The 18,474-nt window shown below is 38.2% G+C and overlaps 1 protein-coding gene across 1 annotated transcript; it reads right to left on the bottom strand.

Moving 5' to 3' along the window:
* Positions 1-1,587: 1,587 nt before the first annotated feature.
* On the bottom strand, positions 1,588-18,318 carry LOC134800212 (septin-1). The gene is made up of 11 exons (XM_063772709.1): positions 18,134-18,318; positions 17,080-17,272; positions 15,589-15,719; positions 12,589-12,716; positions 11,974-12,091; positions 10,948-11,034; positions 9,350-9,510; positions 6,918-7,019; positions 4,921-5,017; positions 3,329-3,433; positions 1,588-3,002 (listed from the first exon to the last, which is right to left on the bottom strand). Exons 1-10 carry the CDS (start codon positions 18,155-18,157, stop codon positions 3,347-3,349), a joined length of 1,128 nt encoding a protein of 375 aa, XP_063628779.1. The 5' UTR covers positions 18,158-18,318; the 3' UTR covers positions 1,588-3,002; positions 3,329-3,346.
* Positions 18,319-18,474: the final 156 nt, after the last annotated feature.

The following is an 18,474-nucleotide window of genomic DNA, read 5'->3' as shown; positions in this document are numbered from 1 at the left end:
TAAACGAACGAACTTAGTGGCACACGGTAGGGTAGGCCCCAAAAAGTATAGTTGGTCAAGCAGATCTTGTCAGTAGAAAAAGGCGGCAAATTTGAAAAATGTAGGCGCGAAGGGATATCGTCTCAGAAAATTTGAATTTCGCGCCTTTTTCTACTGACAAGATTTGCTTGACCATCTATACATATATTTACCTCAGCCAACCTCAGCGTTGGTTTTAATTTTAATAATTAAATAATTAAATTAAAGTACGTGGTGATGGAAGTTAACCGATGAGAGAACACACAATAGGTGTGCAATCTTATGGACCCTAAACTTTCATAATTTTCAACACATACAAGTGGGGTTTAGAGTCGTGCACATAGTCATCTAATTTAATTAACTTATGTATGTATGTGGGATGTGGGTTGGGTCACCATCTCATAATACCTCTTGCGTTTCTCTCGAATTCCTATAGCGTGTATGGTAAAAAAAGATAAACAAAGGTACATATATTTCATATATTTTATTAGAAAAAATATAATGGTTACATACAAATGAAATGATTATTTCAGTAATGACAGGCAGACTGGAAATAATTTTTTTTATGCATTGCTTCCTGTCTCATTCAATTTTGTGCTATTTCTTCATTAATTATATAAACATAATGACTTTTTTGCCGTCATAATTAACCTTTGGCACCGATAATCGTTTAGGAATTATTCAGATAAATCTAGCCAATTTCTAATTTTCTACTTAGCTAAGAAGAGATAAAATCTAGCCAATATCTCATTTTTTACTTCTCTAAGGATAAAGTTGCAATTGAAAATGTAGTAAAAAATAAATGCACCAATATGGAATTAAATTTCAAATGCAATACATTTGAACTTATCCTAAGTACTAGATAGATCTATAATGTTCTACTAAAATATATTTTATCGTTTATTAGGCCTGTGAGAAGTTATGATACTAATTAATATATTTAATTTTAACTGATAGTAATATTCATTTATAAAATTATACATTACTTTAATATAAATTGTCATATTAGCATTATTCATTTCACATATGCTTTCTCAGCCTTACATTTGACACTAGTTGTTATAAAATCATCCGCTAAATAATAAAAAAAATATATAAAAATGTTAGTAGAATAACATAATTGCTAACCTAAATCGATTACAATTCGAGTATACGTAAAATGGAATACATAAAATCAGTCATTAAAAAAAAGATAATACTATAAAATTTGAGAATCGTAATACAATCAAATACTTGAAAATATAGTATAGATAACATGGCACAGGATGATAATGTGCTAGCCAAACGAATCCAATGTCCGTAACATTTTAAACTCAAGAAACAATACTGAATTTAAAAAGCTCTATTAGTCTATTTAATTGTCGGGTCTACGTCTAGTTTTTAGGGATAAAGTCGGCTTCATATTTTCAGCTGTAATGTTAAATATAACAATAAGTCAGCAGAATAAAACATACAGGGTAACCCTATATATTGACCTCACATAAGGACTTGTACCCACGGACCCCAGGCTCCCATGAGCCGGGACAAAAAGCCGGGATAACGCAAAGAAGATGACTTTATGATGACCGTATTATATGTTTACACTTAAGTAATTTAACATGCCAGATGAATACAAAGCTTCAGATTAGATCTCAGCACAGATACAGCATCATTCCATTTTAAACTATTCAAAATAATAGAAAAATTCGGAAGATTTTACGGAATCTGGAACAGCCTGTATCACAATAGGAATATTGCGTCTTATAAACTAGGAATAGAGAGAGATTGTTAAATATAAATGTGTCATTTGCAGGAAAAAGGTACCGCTTTGTCGGCTGTCAATAAGGAGATATTGTCAGTTTTTAGCTTCCATATCCACCAGGGCGCCACTGTTATGCACATTAACATACTTTATTGAAGTAGTGGTACCTTTTGCCCAAAAATGACAAATAGCTACAAACCATAGATATTCTTCGTCGTTTTAAATGCGTTAGAGCACGCCTAGTAACAATCAGATCAGTAATAATAACTCGTACAGTCTATTCGATTTGTTGAAGTTATGAATCTCAATTACATTTTATTATATATTTTTGCAGAAACATCACAATTTTCGAGATGAATAAGAGTAGAGGTTAGAGAGCCAAAAGGTACCGACGGTTCGCAACAACGACCATTCCTAATGTAAATTTTATGGCATACCCCGTTAATTATAAACGCGCTACAAACCTCAATTAGCTAATAATTAGTGATGTACCGACTATTGATTTGGCCGACTAGCTGACTAATCGGCACTCGGATGGCCGATTAGTCGGCTAGTCGGCCAGATCATTAGTTTCGTCTAAGGTCGGTTCAGATGCACTTAAAAAACAATAGTTTTACCCCTTTCGTTGCGCTATTTATCGCATCGTATTATAGTAACGCTAAAAAATAAAATAAATAATGAAATAATCCTAAGGCTAAATTTACTATACGACAACCGGACAGTCGGATAAAAGAAAGCGACCACACGGTCAATAATTCGAACAAAAGTTTTCGTAAGCACCCTAAATAGGATTTGGGTAAAAGAGGTGAAAAGCTTATGGTAAATATTAGCTGTTTATTTCTTTTTGCCCTGTTTTTCTGTCACTTATGAAGTGCCGACTAATCGGTCATTTTTGCCGACTAATCGCCGACGAATAATAGTTTGTCTTTATCTGTCATTTTGACTTATGTATTTATAAGAAAGGGATAAAACATAATTTAACTAAATCAGGCCCGTAAAGTTTTATGAATGAAGGGGAAAGACGTTAACAGCCCAAAACCAACATTCGTGCATTCGGTCAAGTTTTACGATGACGCGCCGCACACTGTAGGCGTGGCGTTCTAAGCCTATGAAATTGACGGTACCTTTTGACTGAACTAGATAAATGGCATTAGAGGGAGCTGACGCAATACGGGATCGCGCGTAAGATGGAGTCCACCACGTTGCAAGCGCCCGGTAGGCGAACGGTGGACTTTGCCACCAACTGAAAATATGATTCTATTTATTTTCCTACTCCTATAGGTTTTTATGTTACTAGTCGGGTCCACACAGAGCAAGTACACCGGCGAGGCAATTTTGCACGCGCCGCCTCGGCCGAGGCACGTCTACACTGGCCGTTTTGTGCGTGAGGAAATTGCCTCGCGCGTTTGCTCGCTCTGTGTGGACCCGGCTATTTACGACGGTGCGCTTGTAAATTCCGACATGCATTTAATTTTGAAAACCAAAAACAAAACCAATTACATTGAAACGGAGTGTACATTGTAATGCAAAATGGACCTTAAGAGACTATACTATAAGGTGGTATCTTACCAGGGCGGGAGTCTGGCACTATGCGGTGGTGGTGCTGCCGGCCTGCAGCTGCATTTGACGCTGCATCTGTTCAAGCATCTCCTGCATGCGTCGCAGCTCTGCCTCCTGCACAAATACAGGTTTATCTAGTTATTGACGGATACCATTCGGCATAAATAGCTTAATTATTTAATTAAAAAATTTAATCAGGCTAGGCTACAAGGTTCATATTACAAATACCTTAAAGACTAACCCCTAAAGGTCTCTGCCCACTACACCGGATCATACCATGACCGTAGTAGGAACGTTTCAGGCAAAAAAATATTCTTTGTATTAAAAAGTATGAGACTATGCCCACTAGCCCGTTCCGTCACCGACCATACCCGTCGCGTGCCATGCACGGACCGTCAAAAATTGTCGGCGAGGATATTTTGCCGGTGCCGAAACGCTCCGTGCACGGCACGCAACGTTGCCAGAACGGTGCGTGCAGGCGGCGAAACGGTGAGCATACGGTGAGCATACCATATAACCGCGTGTGGTGACCGTCTACGCCCGTTATAAACGCGTTGCCATATTTCTTGCTCTCTTGCCAGTCTGATAACTATTCGGTCGCTCTTTCTGACGAGTCTTGCTCTCGTGAATAAAACGCGGGTACTAAGGGGATGAAACGCGGATGCTACGGGGATTATAGGCGGATGCTATGGGGATGATACGCGGTTACGACGGACACTAAACCCGTTATGCACGGATATGAAACGATGTGGACACGTTCTAGTGGGCATAGTAGTCCATGTCGCGTTACATTCCGTGCCCGATACGTTCATAGTACGGTCATGGTATGATACGGTGTAGTGGGCAGAGACCTTAAGCCCCTTATTCATAAACGCGCTACAAACCTCAATCAGCTAATAATCGTTTGTCCGTATCTGTAATTTTTACTTATGTATTTGTAAGAAAGGGATAAAACATAATTTAACTAAATCAGGCCCGTAAAGTTTTATGAATAAGGGGGTTACCTTCCACAGACAAATTCTTTTAAACGCCACCGTGGCCAATAGCCGATAACGGATACAGTTGAAAATGAAATTTAATCAATTCCAGAGGTTTTTTATTGTGTTTTGTAAAATAGCAATAACGGTCAGAAGGTAGGCCATATAAATCTGGAATGGCGGATTTGCCCAAAGGCCCAGTAGGCCCGGGCCTAGGGCGGCAAATTGTGTCAAAAATTCGCTGATGATAACAAGAAATAACTCAAAATGTAGTCAATATGATGGGTGCTGAGAAAGGGGCGGCTACAGGGCCTGGGGCCTAGGGCGGCAAAGACCGCAAATCCGCCACTGTAAATCTCCTCTATAATTAGACAGACAAGGGACTAGAATGATATTTAACAATTTATATTTTTAAATACACACATTTTTCCGATACCTGGGGCCTTACCATGATGTCCTTATTGCGATTCTGTTTACGACCTAAACTGAATTGCTAAGAGACGGAGTTATGCGACTTATATAGCTCCGTTCCCTTAGCAATTCAGTTTAGGTCCTAAACAGAATCGCAATAAGGAATAAGGACACCATGGCTCCTGATGGGCTGATACTTATTCGCAAACGTACCTTTTCACGAAGCGCGCGCTCTCGCTCGGCGGGATCCTCAGTGGAACCGTTGCTCAGTCCGTTGGAGTCCGACTCGCTCAACCCACTCTCCGTTGACCTGCATGTAATTATGATGATTATATTTAACTAGATGAGAACCCGGCTTCGCTCGGGTATAATAAAAAATAATGCTCATTTTCAATTAAATACATATTTAATTTTAGACTAAACGTTTAATCAAGGTTTACCTATCTCATCTCCGAAAACTTTATATGCTTTTATTAAAAACTCGATAATCTTTCCCCTTTTTTGGTTGACCTTAATAATGTTTGCCCGAAGAATCATTGCCAACATTTTCAAAAGCCCGATTTATTGCAGGTTTAGTTCGAAAATGATTTAAAATGCATTTTTTTGCAATTCCATAGTAATGTTTGCCAAACAATTTATTTATCCAATTTTATACAGTTATAACTCTGAAAACTTACTGTTCCGATATCCTCCTAAGTCCTGAGTTCCTTTAAAAAGAACAAATAAAAATCGAATTTGAAACTAAAATGGAATAAAAGAAGGTTTCAAATTCAAAACTGCAAAAATGACTCTGGGTCTTAGGAGGTTAAATCTATAATCTGATATTTAAATAACCTGACCTAACCTAACCCACTTTTCTGGTAGTAGTTTGGTTCTATAAGGATCGCTGAGGGGCTACCGCGAAAACCGAAATTCGCAAATTGCGGGGATCTTACTCTTTTACTCCAATGAAGGCGTAATTAGAGTGACAGAGAAAAATGCCCGCAATTGACGATTTTCGGTATTGGCGGTAGCCCTACAGTTCTAACCTAACCTAACCCACTTTTCTGGTAGCAGTTCGGTTCTGTAAGGATCGCAGTTCTAACCTAACCTAACCCACTTTTCTGGTAGCAGTTCGGTTCTGTAAGGATCGCAGTTCTAACCTAACCTAAACCACTTTTATGGTAGCAGTTCAGTCCTTTAAGGATCGCAGTTCAAACCTAACCTAACTACGCGACAATACGAATTATGCGGATATATGTTGTCGATTCAAAAGTGTTATTTTTTACGCTCTTTCGTTTGAGCATAATTTCATTCGATCCTACCGTACCCCGGATTCGGGTTTATATATATATAGATTATAGTGTAGTCTTTGAAGTCACTCCAAGAGAAAAAATATGGAACTGACTAAAAAATACGGTAAATAAGGTAGTTTCGTTTATTTTAGCATTAGAAAAAAGGTGAACAATCTTGACGTGTATTTTTATTGAAATACACTATTGAAAAAATAAGTCACGGCAAATATATAACAATCATGAATCATATACGATTATTTACATTCTTTTGCTTTCATAGTAGTTACTGATTATTAAAAAGCGTTTCTCAATTAAAAGATTCGTCAAGATCGCGTAGTAATGCTAAAAAAACGAACTATATCACAGCATTATAATATTGCATAGGCAACTACAGACTGGCTAGTTATTGAAAAGCTGTACAGACTCCATCCGCCTACGAAAATATTTCACTTTTATTTTTTTACAAAACTCTTTCATGACTAAACTTGACCGCCCGTCAGCGGACAATGGCGAAATTAAAACCTTTATAGCACATTGCCGAGCCAAGCGTCATCAGCCCGACACCTGCTCGCTACGGGCTCTTTACACCTGCCAGGCCTGTGGTCGTGTTTGCCGCTCCCGTATTGGCTTACACAGCCACGAAAAACGTTGTCTCCCTGCCTGGCACTGCTTGTATAGTCTGTAATAGACTCAAAGGCCAATGATCTGATAGCCATTGCGTAGCTATGTCGAAATTTTGAAGGGCCATATGTACTGTATAACTTTGTACGATACATGTGCGAATAGGTAATTCGCATCTCGTGTTGATTTATAACACGACCGAAGGGAGTTTATCGCCACTCGTTGCGAATTTCTTATTTTTCGCACTTGTATCGTAATGTACTATTATGTATTGCAATCAGGATTCATATTACGCAATATATACATGTTACATACGTGTGTCGCTTAGGCACTTGTCCGTTGCGCGCGAGCCGCTCCGAGCGGTAGTTCTCATAGTGCACCTCCTGGGTCACCTCCTGCAGGTCTTGCATGTGCGTGCTGCAATTATAACATATATATTGAATAGCTATCAGTGGCGGCGCGTGGAATTTTTCGCTAGACAACTCGGAGCAAAAAAAAACACCTACATTAAACACCTGCATTATGTACTTATTTTTTCATGATAAGCGAAGGTAAAGTAAAGCGCTAGGTGTGTCCTTGGGTGCGTTCTTTTGCAGTTAGTGTATAACCACCTTTGCCATACTTGTCATCACTGACGTCACATAAACAGTGTATGTCGAGTATGACAAAAGCGGATTCCTACTCCTAAATTCCTAACAATCCTAACTAATAAGTTTTTTGCAAAAATTTCATTTTTGGTACAAGCTTTTATCGCTGACTATACTTTTCTTACGACAGACAACTAATACTCATCGAGTCAATTCTAAAAACCCCTAACACAATTAGGTTGCGTTGTTTCATCACAGAGTTCTTATGGCGACCTCCTGTCTCCATCATCAGATCAGTTCGACAGTATCATATTATTGTATTGTCATCAGAACTACATACAGCTGCCAATTTTCATGACGCTACGATCCTTGGAAGATGGTTAAATTAGTTACCTTAGATTCCATTACATAGTTACATACAGGTCGACCTAATAAAAGCTTGTTAAAAACAAGGACTGACCTTGAAACACCTGCACGAACAATACACAACACTTATAACACTCAAAAATTCACTGCTTTAGTCTTTATATATAAATATATGCACAAAACTAAGTAAAATCTCATTAAAACCTATAAAACTCTAATAAAAACAACATTAACAACAAATCTTGGCAACAACCGGAACGGAAGTGTTGTCATAATATTATTCCATTTTCACCCACAACTTCCAAAACCTATTACTACAAATTTATAAACAGTATTTTCTTTGAAGAAACCCTCGTTATCAAATTACCTTAACTAAACTTGCGACTCCATAATATTCTTGGATTTTGTAATAAAATTTCTTTTTTTAAAGGTTTTTTGAAAATTTGGTATTAATAGCAAATTTGTGATAGCAAAATACAATAAAATTTTACCCATTCATTCAATTCAATGTTGGTATGGCAACATTAACCACACGAGCGGCAAACGCGACTCGATTCAAAATTGTGAAACATTACACTCCAATATAAATCTTACCTCTTTGTATTTAAGGTTTAAATTCAAATGAAGCAGCAAGTGAATACACGGATGTTGTGGTGTACAGCAATTGCGCCACTCGCGGACTTTGACTGTGTGCGTGCATTTTTCCAATATAAACCTTATATTGTTGCGTTTAAGGTTTTTATTTAAATGAATAACTCGATACAAAACCGTGTTATTTTGAAGCGTAAATACGCGGACTTTCTTTAGCGAACTTTATGAGCGTGTGCGTGAGTTTTCGTATGTGTGTGGTGGCTCATGAATGAATATTCAAGCTTAAACTTAGTTGCCCGCGCGCCCGCTATGATTAGTTGAAATTTAATCAATAGTGAAGCTTTAGTAAATCGTGTTATCGATGCCAAGGTAATACGTAGTGTTTTCATTATGGATATATATGTAGCAATATATTTTAGGCAACCCGGTGGGAATCGGGTTGTATGAAGCCGCCGCTACTGATAGCTATTTAAATCTAGTGATGTTAGTGATGTCTGCGACAAATCTCTCTCTAATTAATACAGTTAGAACAAGACAGGTGACATACTGTCGCGCCGATCGCGATCCCTGCCGGCAACAGACGTAATATAAGCCATATAGAATATTGTCGCTCAAGTCTTAGTTAAGGCAGTAGGGCGACACTCCTCCTTTCGAGCATTCTCGGCTCCGTTTGGCTCTGCATTGCTCCGAGCAATTATTAGGATTGACACAACTTGACGTCCCGTTGCGTGCACGACCACAGATAAGATAATGGCTTGAATTTTGACAACCCTAAATAGCCGAAAGGGATAGTGCCATACATTAGAAAGGGACAGCATGATTGACGACTGGTCTGGCCTAGTGGGTAGTGACCCTGCCTATGAAGCCTATGATCCTGGGTTCGAATTCCGGTAAGGGCATTTATTTGTGTGATGAACACAGATATTTGTACCTGAGTTATGGATGTTTTCTATGTATTTGTATATTATAGGTAGGTATATAATTATCGTTATCTGAGTACCCACAACACAAGCTTTCTTGAGCTTACCGTGGGACTTAGTCAATTTGTGTAAGAATGTCCCTATAATATTTATTATTATTCGTCCCTGAATCGCTGTCAATCTTCGGTTTTGGAGGAAGGGTCCTTTCTGTACGGTAGTAGTATTATTTATTCTGTGGTTAAGATTTATTTCCTGAATAATTGTGTCAAGCGTTGTGTCTCACATGAGCATGGTCCTCAGCTTGATGAAGTCGCAGTGCTCGGGGTTCTCGACCTCGACGACGCCCCACGGGTACAGGCGGCCGCGCACGCGCCGCCCGCGCACCTCCAGCTGCTGGCCCGCGCCGCACACCGCGAACGGCACCGCCTCTTTCAGTTGTCGCACCTGTGGTTTAGTCAGGATTGAACACTTGTGTAATAAATTGAAAACCGGACTAGTGCGAGTCGGAATCGCCCACCGAGAGTTCCGTATTTTTGAGTATTTGTCGCCATTCAAGAGGTTACACGCGAGGGGTTCCAGGGTTCCTTAAGGAAGGCAATGAATCGGCCAGGATGGAGAGCACTACAGCGCAGAGCGACTTATGGTGGTCACGACCCTCAGACATGAGGATTCGACTAGGAAGAGAAGTATTTGTTGTTATAGCGGCCACAGAAATACATCATCTGTAAAAATTTCAACTGTCTGGCTATCACAATCCATGAGATACAGGCTGATGACAGACAGACGGACAGTGGAGTCTTAGTAATAGGGTCCCGTTTTTACCCTTTGGGTACGAAACCCTAAAAATTATTTCGAATTATTAACCCGCGACAAGCAAGCCTCGTCGGAGTTAATACTCTAAGGCTAAGCAAGTAATCACAGCATCTGATAGGGAGTACTAATATTTTTTTATTTTCCTCATAGTTGATGTGAAAAGCAGTATGTGTCACACGGTATCAAAATTATTACGTCTTGGGCGTTAACACTTGAATCCCTAATTACACTCAGGATTCGACTATAGAATCTATTCTATTGTAGAATCCATCGCTTCATTCAGGATTCAATGCACGCCCTTGACGGAAATATATCATTTTGATCCCTCGTAACACAAACTACTATTTTTAGAACTGTCAAAACGATTTTTGATTAGCTCCTATTTTCAGTTATCCTCCTTAGCTCCTATCCATTAATTACATCACACGTTTAGGGGGAGGGAGGGGGTCAAGAAAATGTGACATGTTGTGACAAGGGGGAGGGCCCGAGGGGGGAGTCACAAACTTAGTGACGTCACTTTAACTTCATCAGTAACCGAAAATGTATTTAAATATATTTTATACGCTAATGATCATTTAAATAACAAGGTTTTGAAACGATAATAATTTTTATTCGTTTAATTTTATTTCTCAATCAGTTTTGGGTTACAAAATTACTAATATTTCTTTTGTCAAAAATATTTTGATAAAATATTAAATAAATATTTGCCGATTTCGTTGAAGAAATGTGACGTCACACCAGGGGGGAGGGGTTTGCCAAATGTGACCAAGTGTGACAAGGAGGGGGGGAGGGGTAAAAAAACCTAGAAATTCGTGTGACGTAATTAATGGATTACCCCTAAGCATAGTATATCAAAATAACTCAGATGGCCATTATGGTGCCCTATGTATGTAGGTATTTACAAACAATCGAGCAGTTTTACTTTTCCTTTTTGCATATTTTAAAGTAATTAATTACAATATGCAAGCACGACACATTCATTCTTGTTTTTTGGTATTTAAATATCAAAGTTGTCCTAGTTAAAAATAATATATCTGCCAATGCCGATATAATATACAGTATTCCTACCTGTTCCTTGTAATCCTCATCTTCATCGCTGTCGCAGTCCGGGAGCGGGTATATCTTGATGCCTTCACGCTCGATCTCTTCCATTACCTGACGAAAGTTCATAAACCTATTACTATTGATTCATGTTTTGGACGCCACAGTCAGCAATATCCGACAATGGTTATAATTTATATTATAATGCCCTTTTGAAATAAGATTTTGTGCGGTCAACAGGTTTAATTATCACATTTCAGAAAGACAGAGCATCTTTAATTACTCTTATTAATTACCTAATAAACCTAATTGAATATATTTTTTGTAATGTGGGTGGATAATGAGCCAGAGAGCAAGTAAAGCTTTTATCAAAAATCCTAAAGTAAGCCAAATGTTGCTTTTTGACGACACTATGGTACGAGACTTCTATGGAAAGCTATGGACGCGGCATATAAAAATGTTATCGGAGAACGTCCATTTCGACGAATCTTGCCGCACGAGGGGCAAGATGCCTCGAAATGGACAATGGATATAATAAAATAAAAATAAAAAAGCCTTTTGTTTATGATCCCTAACTAACATTGTTTTAAATTTTTTTTTTTTTTCGTATCCTAAGCCTAGCCTAAGTGTTATTTATTTTGGGATCCCCTCTTGGGTAAAGGCCTCCTCCAGCTTTTGCCACCTGTCTCGGTCAATGGATATACACGTGGCTAAAAAAATACTGCATTCCCGTTGTCAGTAGGTTTTGGGATTATATTGAGCAACTTTTACTATGGGACCAACCCACAAATCGCGAAAAATGATTTACCCTCCCATAGAACCACCAAAATGTATGAAAGAGCCAAATTTTTTTTTTCGCGATTTCAGGGTTGATCCTATAGTAAAAGTTAGTTACTTACTCCTCTGACGCAGCGACCCAAAGTGTGTCTTGGCCTCCAACAATAGTAAAAGTTGGTCAGTATAATCCCAAAACCTCCCTGGCAATGGGAATGCAGTTATTTTTTAGCCACCCTGTATAGGTAAAGTAAAGTAAAAGTTAGTTTGACATTGTACCCTAGACTTGAGCCGCTGGACTTCCTTCTTGGTGAGGCAGTCTGCCTTCGCGATCACCGGCACGATGTTCACTTTGTTGTGCAGTTGCTTCATGAACTCGATGTCCAGGGGCTTCAACCTGGACACAGAATATATACAGTAATATCTGGGAGACCGAGCTTTGCTCGGAAAACATATAAAAACTCGAAAATGCGAGTTTTCCCAGTGATAAGGCCTAGATCGATGTTTTGCCCCCAAAAGCCCCCATATAGCAAATTTTAATTGAAATCGTTAGAGCCATTGCAGAGATCTCCGAAATATACACGGTGGCTAAAAATAACTGCATTCCCTTTGCCAGGGAGGTTTTGTCATAATACTGAGCAACTTTTCCAATGGGACCAACCCCGAAATCGCGAAAAAAATACTCCCATAGACAATGGACCAGCCAAATTTTTTTTCGCGATTTCGGGGTTGTAGTAGTAAAAGTCCCATGGTAAAAGTTGCTCAGTATAATCCTAAAACCTCCCTGGCAACGGGAATGCAGTTATTTTTTAGCCACCCTGAATATACATACGAATGTGAAAGGATCTAGATCCAGCTTGCTTTGAGCTTGTTTTGAGAAAGGTGAATACAAACCCGTGTCCAAACGGCGAGATGAAATAGAAGCAGCAGTGTATGCGATTATCGACGATATTACGTCGGTTAAGCCCGCTCTCGTCACGCAGGAACCGCTCGAATTGCTCGTCGATGTATTGGATGATGGACTGTGGACAAACATAATAGTACATTACGATACAAGTGCGAAAAATAGGAAATTCGAAACGAGTGGTGATAAATTAAAACACGACCGAAGGGTGTTTTAAATCGACACGAGTTGCGAATTACCTATTCGCACGGGTATCGTACAACGTTTTACAGTATGCTATTTTACGCACTAGTGCGGGAAAATAGGACCATAATGTACTATAAAGATAGTTTATTATTCAAGTAGGCGTATTATAATGCGCTTATGAACGTCAAATAAAGCTACACCAGCTCCAACCCTACACCTCTGCCTCGAGAAGATTTAAATCCCCCCTCAATTGGTGGAGAGTATCATAACAAACTCGGCGGGACACATCTTTTCAAAACATTACATTTTATAATTAACATGCATTACAAGTAAATAACAAAAAAAAATACAATTTAAATTACCATAGAATTCATGCAATTACATACAGTAGGTACTTTTCTTTATAGAAATTTGATTTAGAAATATATAATATGTGCATCAAATCATACAATTATATACGTAGGTCTGCAAGTGAAGTTTACAAACAAACATGATTGTGTGTGCTGTTTGTAAATATAACCGCTAACTATGTGGGAATGTTTTCCAATACATCACTCTCGCATAATGTAACAATCATCTGAATCTGGGGGCTGATTCGACTTCTCCAAATGACATGTGACTTTACACTAGCAATATGGTGGCAATTAATGTCACGGTCTATCTCTGATGAGTGAAATAGGGGATCATCCATTAATTACGTCACACGAATTTCTAGGTTTTTTACCCCTCCCCCCCCCCCCCCCCCCCCTCCTTGTCACACTTGGTCACATTTGGCAAACCCCTCCCCCCTGGTGTGACGTCACATTTCTTCAACGAAATCGGCAAATATTTATTTAATATTTTATCCAAATATTTTTGACAAAAGAAATATTAGTAATTTTATAACCCAAAACTGATTAAGAAATAAAATTAAACGAATAAAAACGATTATCGTTTCAAAACCTTGTTATTTAAATGATAATTAGCGTATTAAATAATTTAAATACCTACATTTTCGGTTACTGATGAAGTTAAAGTGACGTCACAAAGTTTATGACTCCCCCTTGTCCCTTGTCACAACATGTCACATTTTCTTGATCCCCTCCCTCCCCCTAAACGTGTGATGTAATTAATGGATAACCCCTAGGCCCCTAAAGGTGACCGATATTGCAAGTGCATTAGTTTACTTTTGGGATGTTTTATTTATTCCTCCTCTACGAAAATCCATGGAAAATTATGTGAAAACAAGCAATAATATTGCGAATATATAACGTTCTTTCATTAAATAACTAAACATTTTTCGTGAATTTGAATGTATCAGGCGAAGCACTTGAACGTAATGTATGCAGGCGTAATGCACTTTACATTCGTGAGGTCAATTGGTTAATTAAAACTAGCAATGTCACGGCCTCTTCACATACGGGTTTAGGAGTAATAGCTCCTTGATAAATGACCTTTCGTTAGCTTTGTTAACAAACTTATATTAACTTCACTTGTAACTAAAATCTTGCAATAGAATTTAAAGCTACTTCTAATAGCCGTACCGATTTGAAACTTTGCAAAGATGACAATACAATAATGGCGGCTACCTCGCACAACGTATCAGCATTGCGATACAGCGAGGAAATGCCGCCAGCATCCTTGGTACAATGCCTCAAGGGCCTATTTTAGATTTAAGCTAGTTATTAATTTCGTTTAGTAGTACCACTGTATATACATATATTGTATGTAAATAAATGATTTTAATATACAATAATTTGATATCATCAACCTGATCTGACATCTGGCCATTAGTAGACCCCACGACAATAACTCAAGTGATTTTGACAAGTCCATTTCTTTGGGGTTAAGTACAGTTGAAAATACAGAGGTGTATTTAAAAAAATAATTTTGCAACCATCAACAATCCAAGAAGAAGTAGGTAGGTAATATTGTTGTACCAAGTTTAGGGGTCATCCATTAATTACATCACACGTTTAGGGGGAGGGAGGGGGTCAAGAAAATGTGACATGTTGTGACAAGGGGTAGGGGGGAGTCATAAACTTTGTGACGTCACTTTAACTTCATCAGTAACTGAAAATGTATTTAAATTATTTTATACGCTAATTATCATTTAAATAACAAGGTTTTGAAACGATAATCATTTTTATTCGTTTAATTTTATTTCTTAATCAGTTTTGGGTTAGGGGTCATCCATTAATTACATCACACGAATTTCTTGGTTTTTTGACCCCTCCCCCCCTCCTTGTCACACTTGGTCACATTTGGCAAACCCCTCCCCCCTGGTGTGACGTCACATTTCTTCAACGAAATCGGCAAATATTTATTTAATATTTTATCGAAATATTTTTGATAAAAGAAATATTAGTAATTTTATAACCCAAAACTGATTAAGAAATAAAATTAAACGAATAAAAACGATTATCGTTTCAAAAACTTTTTATTTAACTGTATAGCGAATAAAATAAATTAAATAAATTTTCGATTACTGATGAAGTTAAAGTGACGTCACAAAGTTTGTGACTCCCCCCTCCCCCTAGTCACAACATGTCACATTTTCTTGACCCCCTCCCTCCCCCTAAACGTGTGATGTAATTAATGGATGACTCCTTATAAAATTACGCATATTTCTTTTGTCAAAAATATTTTGATAAAATATTAAATCAATATTTGCCGATTTCGTTGAAGAAATGTGACGTCACACCAGGGGGGAGGGGTTTGCCAAATGTGACCAAGTGTGACAAGGAGGGGGGGAGGGGTAAAAAAACCTAGAAATTCGTGTGACGTAATTAATGGATGACCCCTTAGCAGTAAAATATACTAACCTTAAAGCAGTCAGTATTGTCAATAGCATCTCCATATCCAGGAGTGTCCACCACAGTCAGTCGCAGTTTCACTCCTCGCTCCTCAATCTCCACAGTTGAGGCATCTAGCTTCACCGTTTGATTGGTTTTCTCTGAAATAACATTAATTATAATAAACTTAAGTTTTAGTCATCAAGAATCGTCAGGGGATTTCATACACTGTCACTGCAATCTGCAGAACGAGAAATTTAATAATGCCTGAAATTAAGTAAGATAATTTGTTCACATAACGCTTGAGCATGGTGCCTCTTGGGGCAGATTACAGTATCAGTATATGAATGCCTTAAATAAAAGAGATTAGTTATGTTAAGTTATATTTATGTATTAAAAATGCCTAATATATGTCACTTAAAGTCTGAGCACCTATTGTTGCATGCTGCTTCATTTATTATCTCTATGAGTCACAATGTATCCATATGCCTAGGTGATACTATCATACTTTAATGTGTGTCTATAAAGTCTGTATCTTTAGGTATTTAAATAAAAGTAACAAACTAAATCTACCCTCTAATGGCTCCTTAAGCCGTCTCACATTTTGCTTAATGAGAGAGTGAGATGATAATGCACATTTGATCAAAAATTGGACAGGTGGAATACCACCCTTATCCAAGCTGCATAGTTTGCTTTTAAATTATGGTATTGACTGAATAGGTAATAGGGTAAAGTGCCTAGGCAACTGTTTCTACATTGGCCACTACACACACAACCTATGAATAACGTCATTAATAGAGGAAGTAGGTAACATTAGGACATCTTATCAGGAAAATACAATGCCCTCTAATTTTACAGATTGCATGTTAGTTTGCCATAAAAGCACGCACGGGTTACACGAAACCATAACATATTATACGCCAGATCGAACAAGTGGCGAGCTTTTGCTATCTAGGCAGTATTGTCGACCAGAGTGGAGGAACGGAAGCTAACATTGAAGCTCGAATAAACAAAGCCCGAGCTGCATTCAGCCAGCTTAAACCTGTGTGGAATTCCTCTATCCTAACTAAGGATCTTCAATTCCAATGTAAAGGCCATGCTACTGTACGGGTGTATAACCTGGTTTGACCGCAAAGACCTAATGACAAAACTCCAAGTGTTTGTGAACAAATGCTACGTATCTTTTGGCCTAACAGGATCACAAACATTCACTTATAGAGAATAACCGGACAAGCACCCGTACACAAGAAGATCCAGACACGGTAATGACATTGGGTTGGCATTACCTCAGGAAACCTGACACCCACCTATCCAAAGTGGCCCTGACCTGGAAGATGCCCGGCAAACAGAAACATGGTCGCCCTAAATCTACTTGGCACCGTTCTGTGGAGCAAGAGCTGGGATGGGGTGGAAGGAGGCTACCCAAGCTGCCTAGGACCGGAGTCAGTGGAAGAAAAAGATTCGAGCCCTACACCCCAGCAGGGGGTAACAGGATGGAAAGAAGAGAAGACAAAATCTTACCTATGGCATCGGGAATAACTCGTTCCGGATACAAATCAGTTAGAAACAAGGAGTTGACCAGTGTAGACTTGCCCAGTCCACTCTCTCCGACCACCATGAGGGTGAACTCAAAGCCCTTCTTCACGGACTTGCGGTGCACCTGGTTAGGCAGGTTTGCGAAGCCGACATAGCCTGGGGTCTCCAGATTGGAAAACTGTGAATTAAAAAAAAAAGTTTAATAAAAAAAAGGTTAAGGTAAAGGTTAAACGAGAAAATGTATACATATAAAAATCACAAGAAGATGAGACTATTAAACAGTTTTTAGTGCTCCATACAAAACTTTGTTCACGGAAGACTTAGTTAAATGTCAATCATTTCAGATAAATCACCTATTACAAGTTACTTTTAGCCAAGTATAAGTAATTTAGGTATGTATTGTTATTCAGACAAGAGTGAAGTGCATGCTACTGAACTTATAACTTACATTCATTGCCCTAATATAGCCACAGATGTGTGTGCCACATGTGTTAATTTCTGTTACAAAAAAACCTAAAACGATAAGTTACTTAGTAGTTCCCAACCCAATACACTAATGATGATGAATGGGTAATGGAATTTATAATGAGGTAGAAAACACAACATGAAGTGTTTCTTAATCTGTGCTCATGAAGAATCAAGAGATTTTAAAAAACCATAATACAATATTATGCCTTTCTTCATTGAGAGCATTGAACTTTGTATCCATCAGCTAATAATGAGTAGATACTGCCTAGTTATATGCATAATCAGAATTTAAAAGTCAACATTATCGAGGAAAGGAAAGTACATTCCTGCGATAAATATTCCAAACAGTCCACACACAAACACTGACACACATCCGCACATAACTGTAACGAAACTAATTTCGCTGCGGTATGTATATACGGTAAGTAACATTGGTTTACTTTTACCCCTATGACTCATGTTCCACGAATTCTTTTAATGGCCAGTATTAAGGATTTTTTTCGTAGCTCTGAGCCTACAAAACTACAATTATCGGAATGATAATTAAAGGAAAATGAAGAACATAACTTACGTTCTTTGCGGTGTCGCTCGACATTGTAGATTTATGAATACCTCACAAATATACCACGAAGGAATCTACCTGTGGTAGATTTACACTAATAATAGTATACTGCACCGGATTGAATTTTAATGCCGAAGCAAAGGTATATAATTAAACTGAAATGCAGCCAATGTCGATTCTATAATAAAAAAAAGTCCCGACAAAACATAACACAGTGACAACACCTAAGTACTAACCAGGCTGACGCAACTAGGAAGAAAAAAAAGGTTTTCTATGGACTATAGTGACCTAGCCATAGCCAAAAAAACAAAATAAAACGTCAGTGCTATTCATCTGTCATGTCAACTGTC

The sequence above is a fragment of the Cydia splendana genome, chromosome 19 (genome assembly GCF_910591565.1).
Source record: "Cydia splendana chromosome 19, ilCydSple1.2, whole genome shotgun sequence".
NCBI lineage: Eukaryota > Metazoa > Arthropoda > Insecta > Lepidoptera > Tortricidae > Cydia > Cydia splendana.
Note: the sequence above shows the minus strand (reverse complement) of the source record. Positions and strands in the feature narration are given on the sequence as shown.

Excerpts from the sequence above, each read along its gene's own strand:
- LOC134800212 (XM_063772709.1), bottom strand. The coding sequence starts at position 18,157 with ATGTCGAGCGACACCGCAAAGAAC. Across the intron at positions 7,020-9,349 it reads AAGCTGAGGACCATGCTCAT|CACGCACATGCAAGACCTGC; the intron begins GTGAGACACAAC and ends TTATAATTGCAG. Across the intron at positions 5,018-6,917 it reads CAAGTGCCTAAGCGACACAC|GTCAACGGAGAGTGGGTTGA; the intron begins GTATGTAACATG and ends AATTACATGCAG.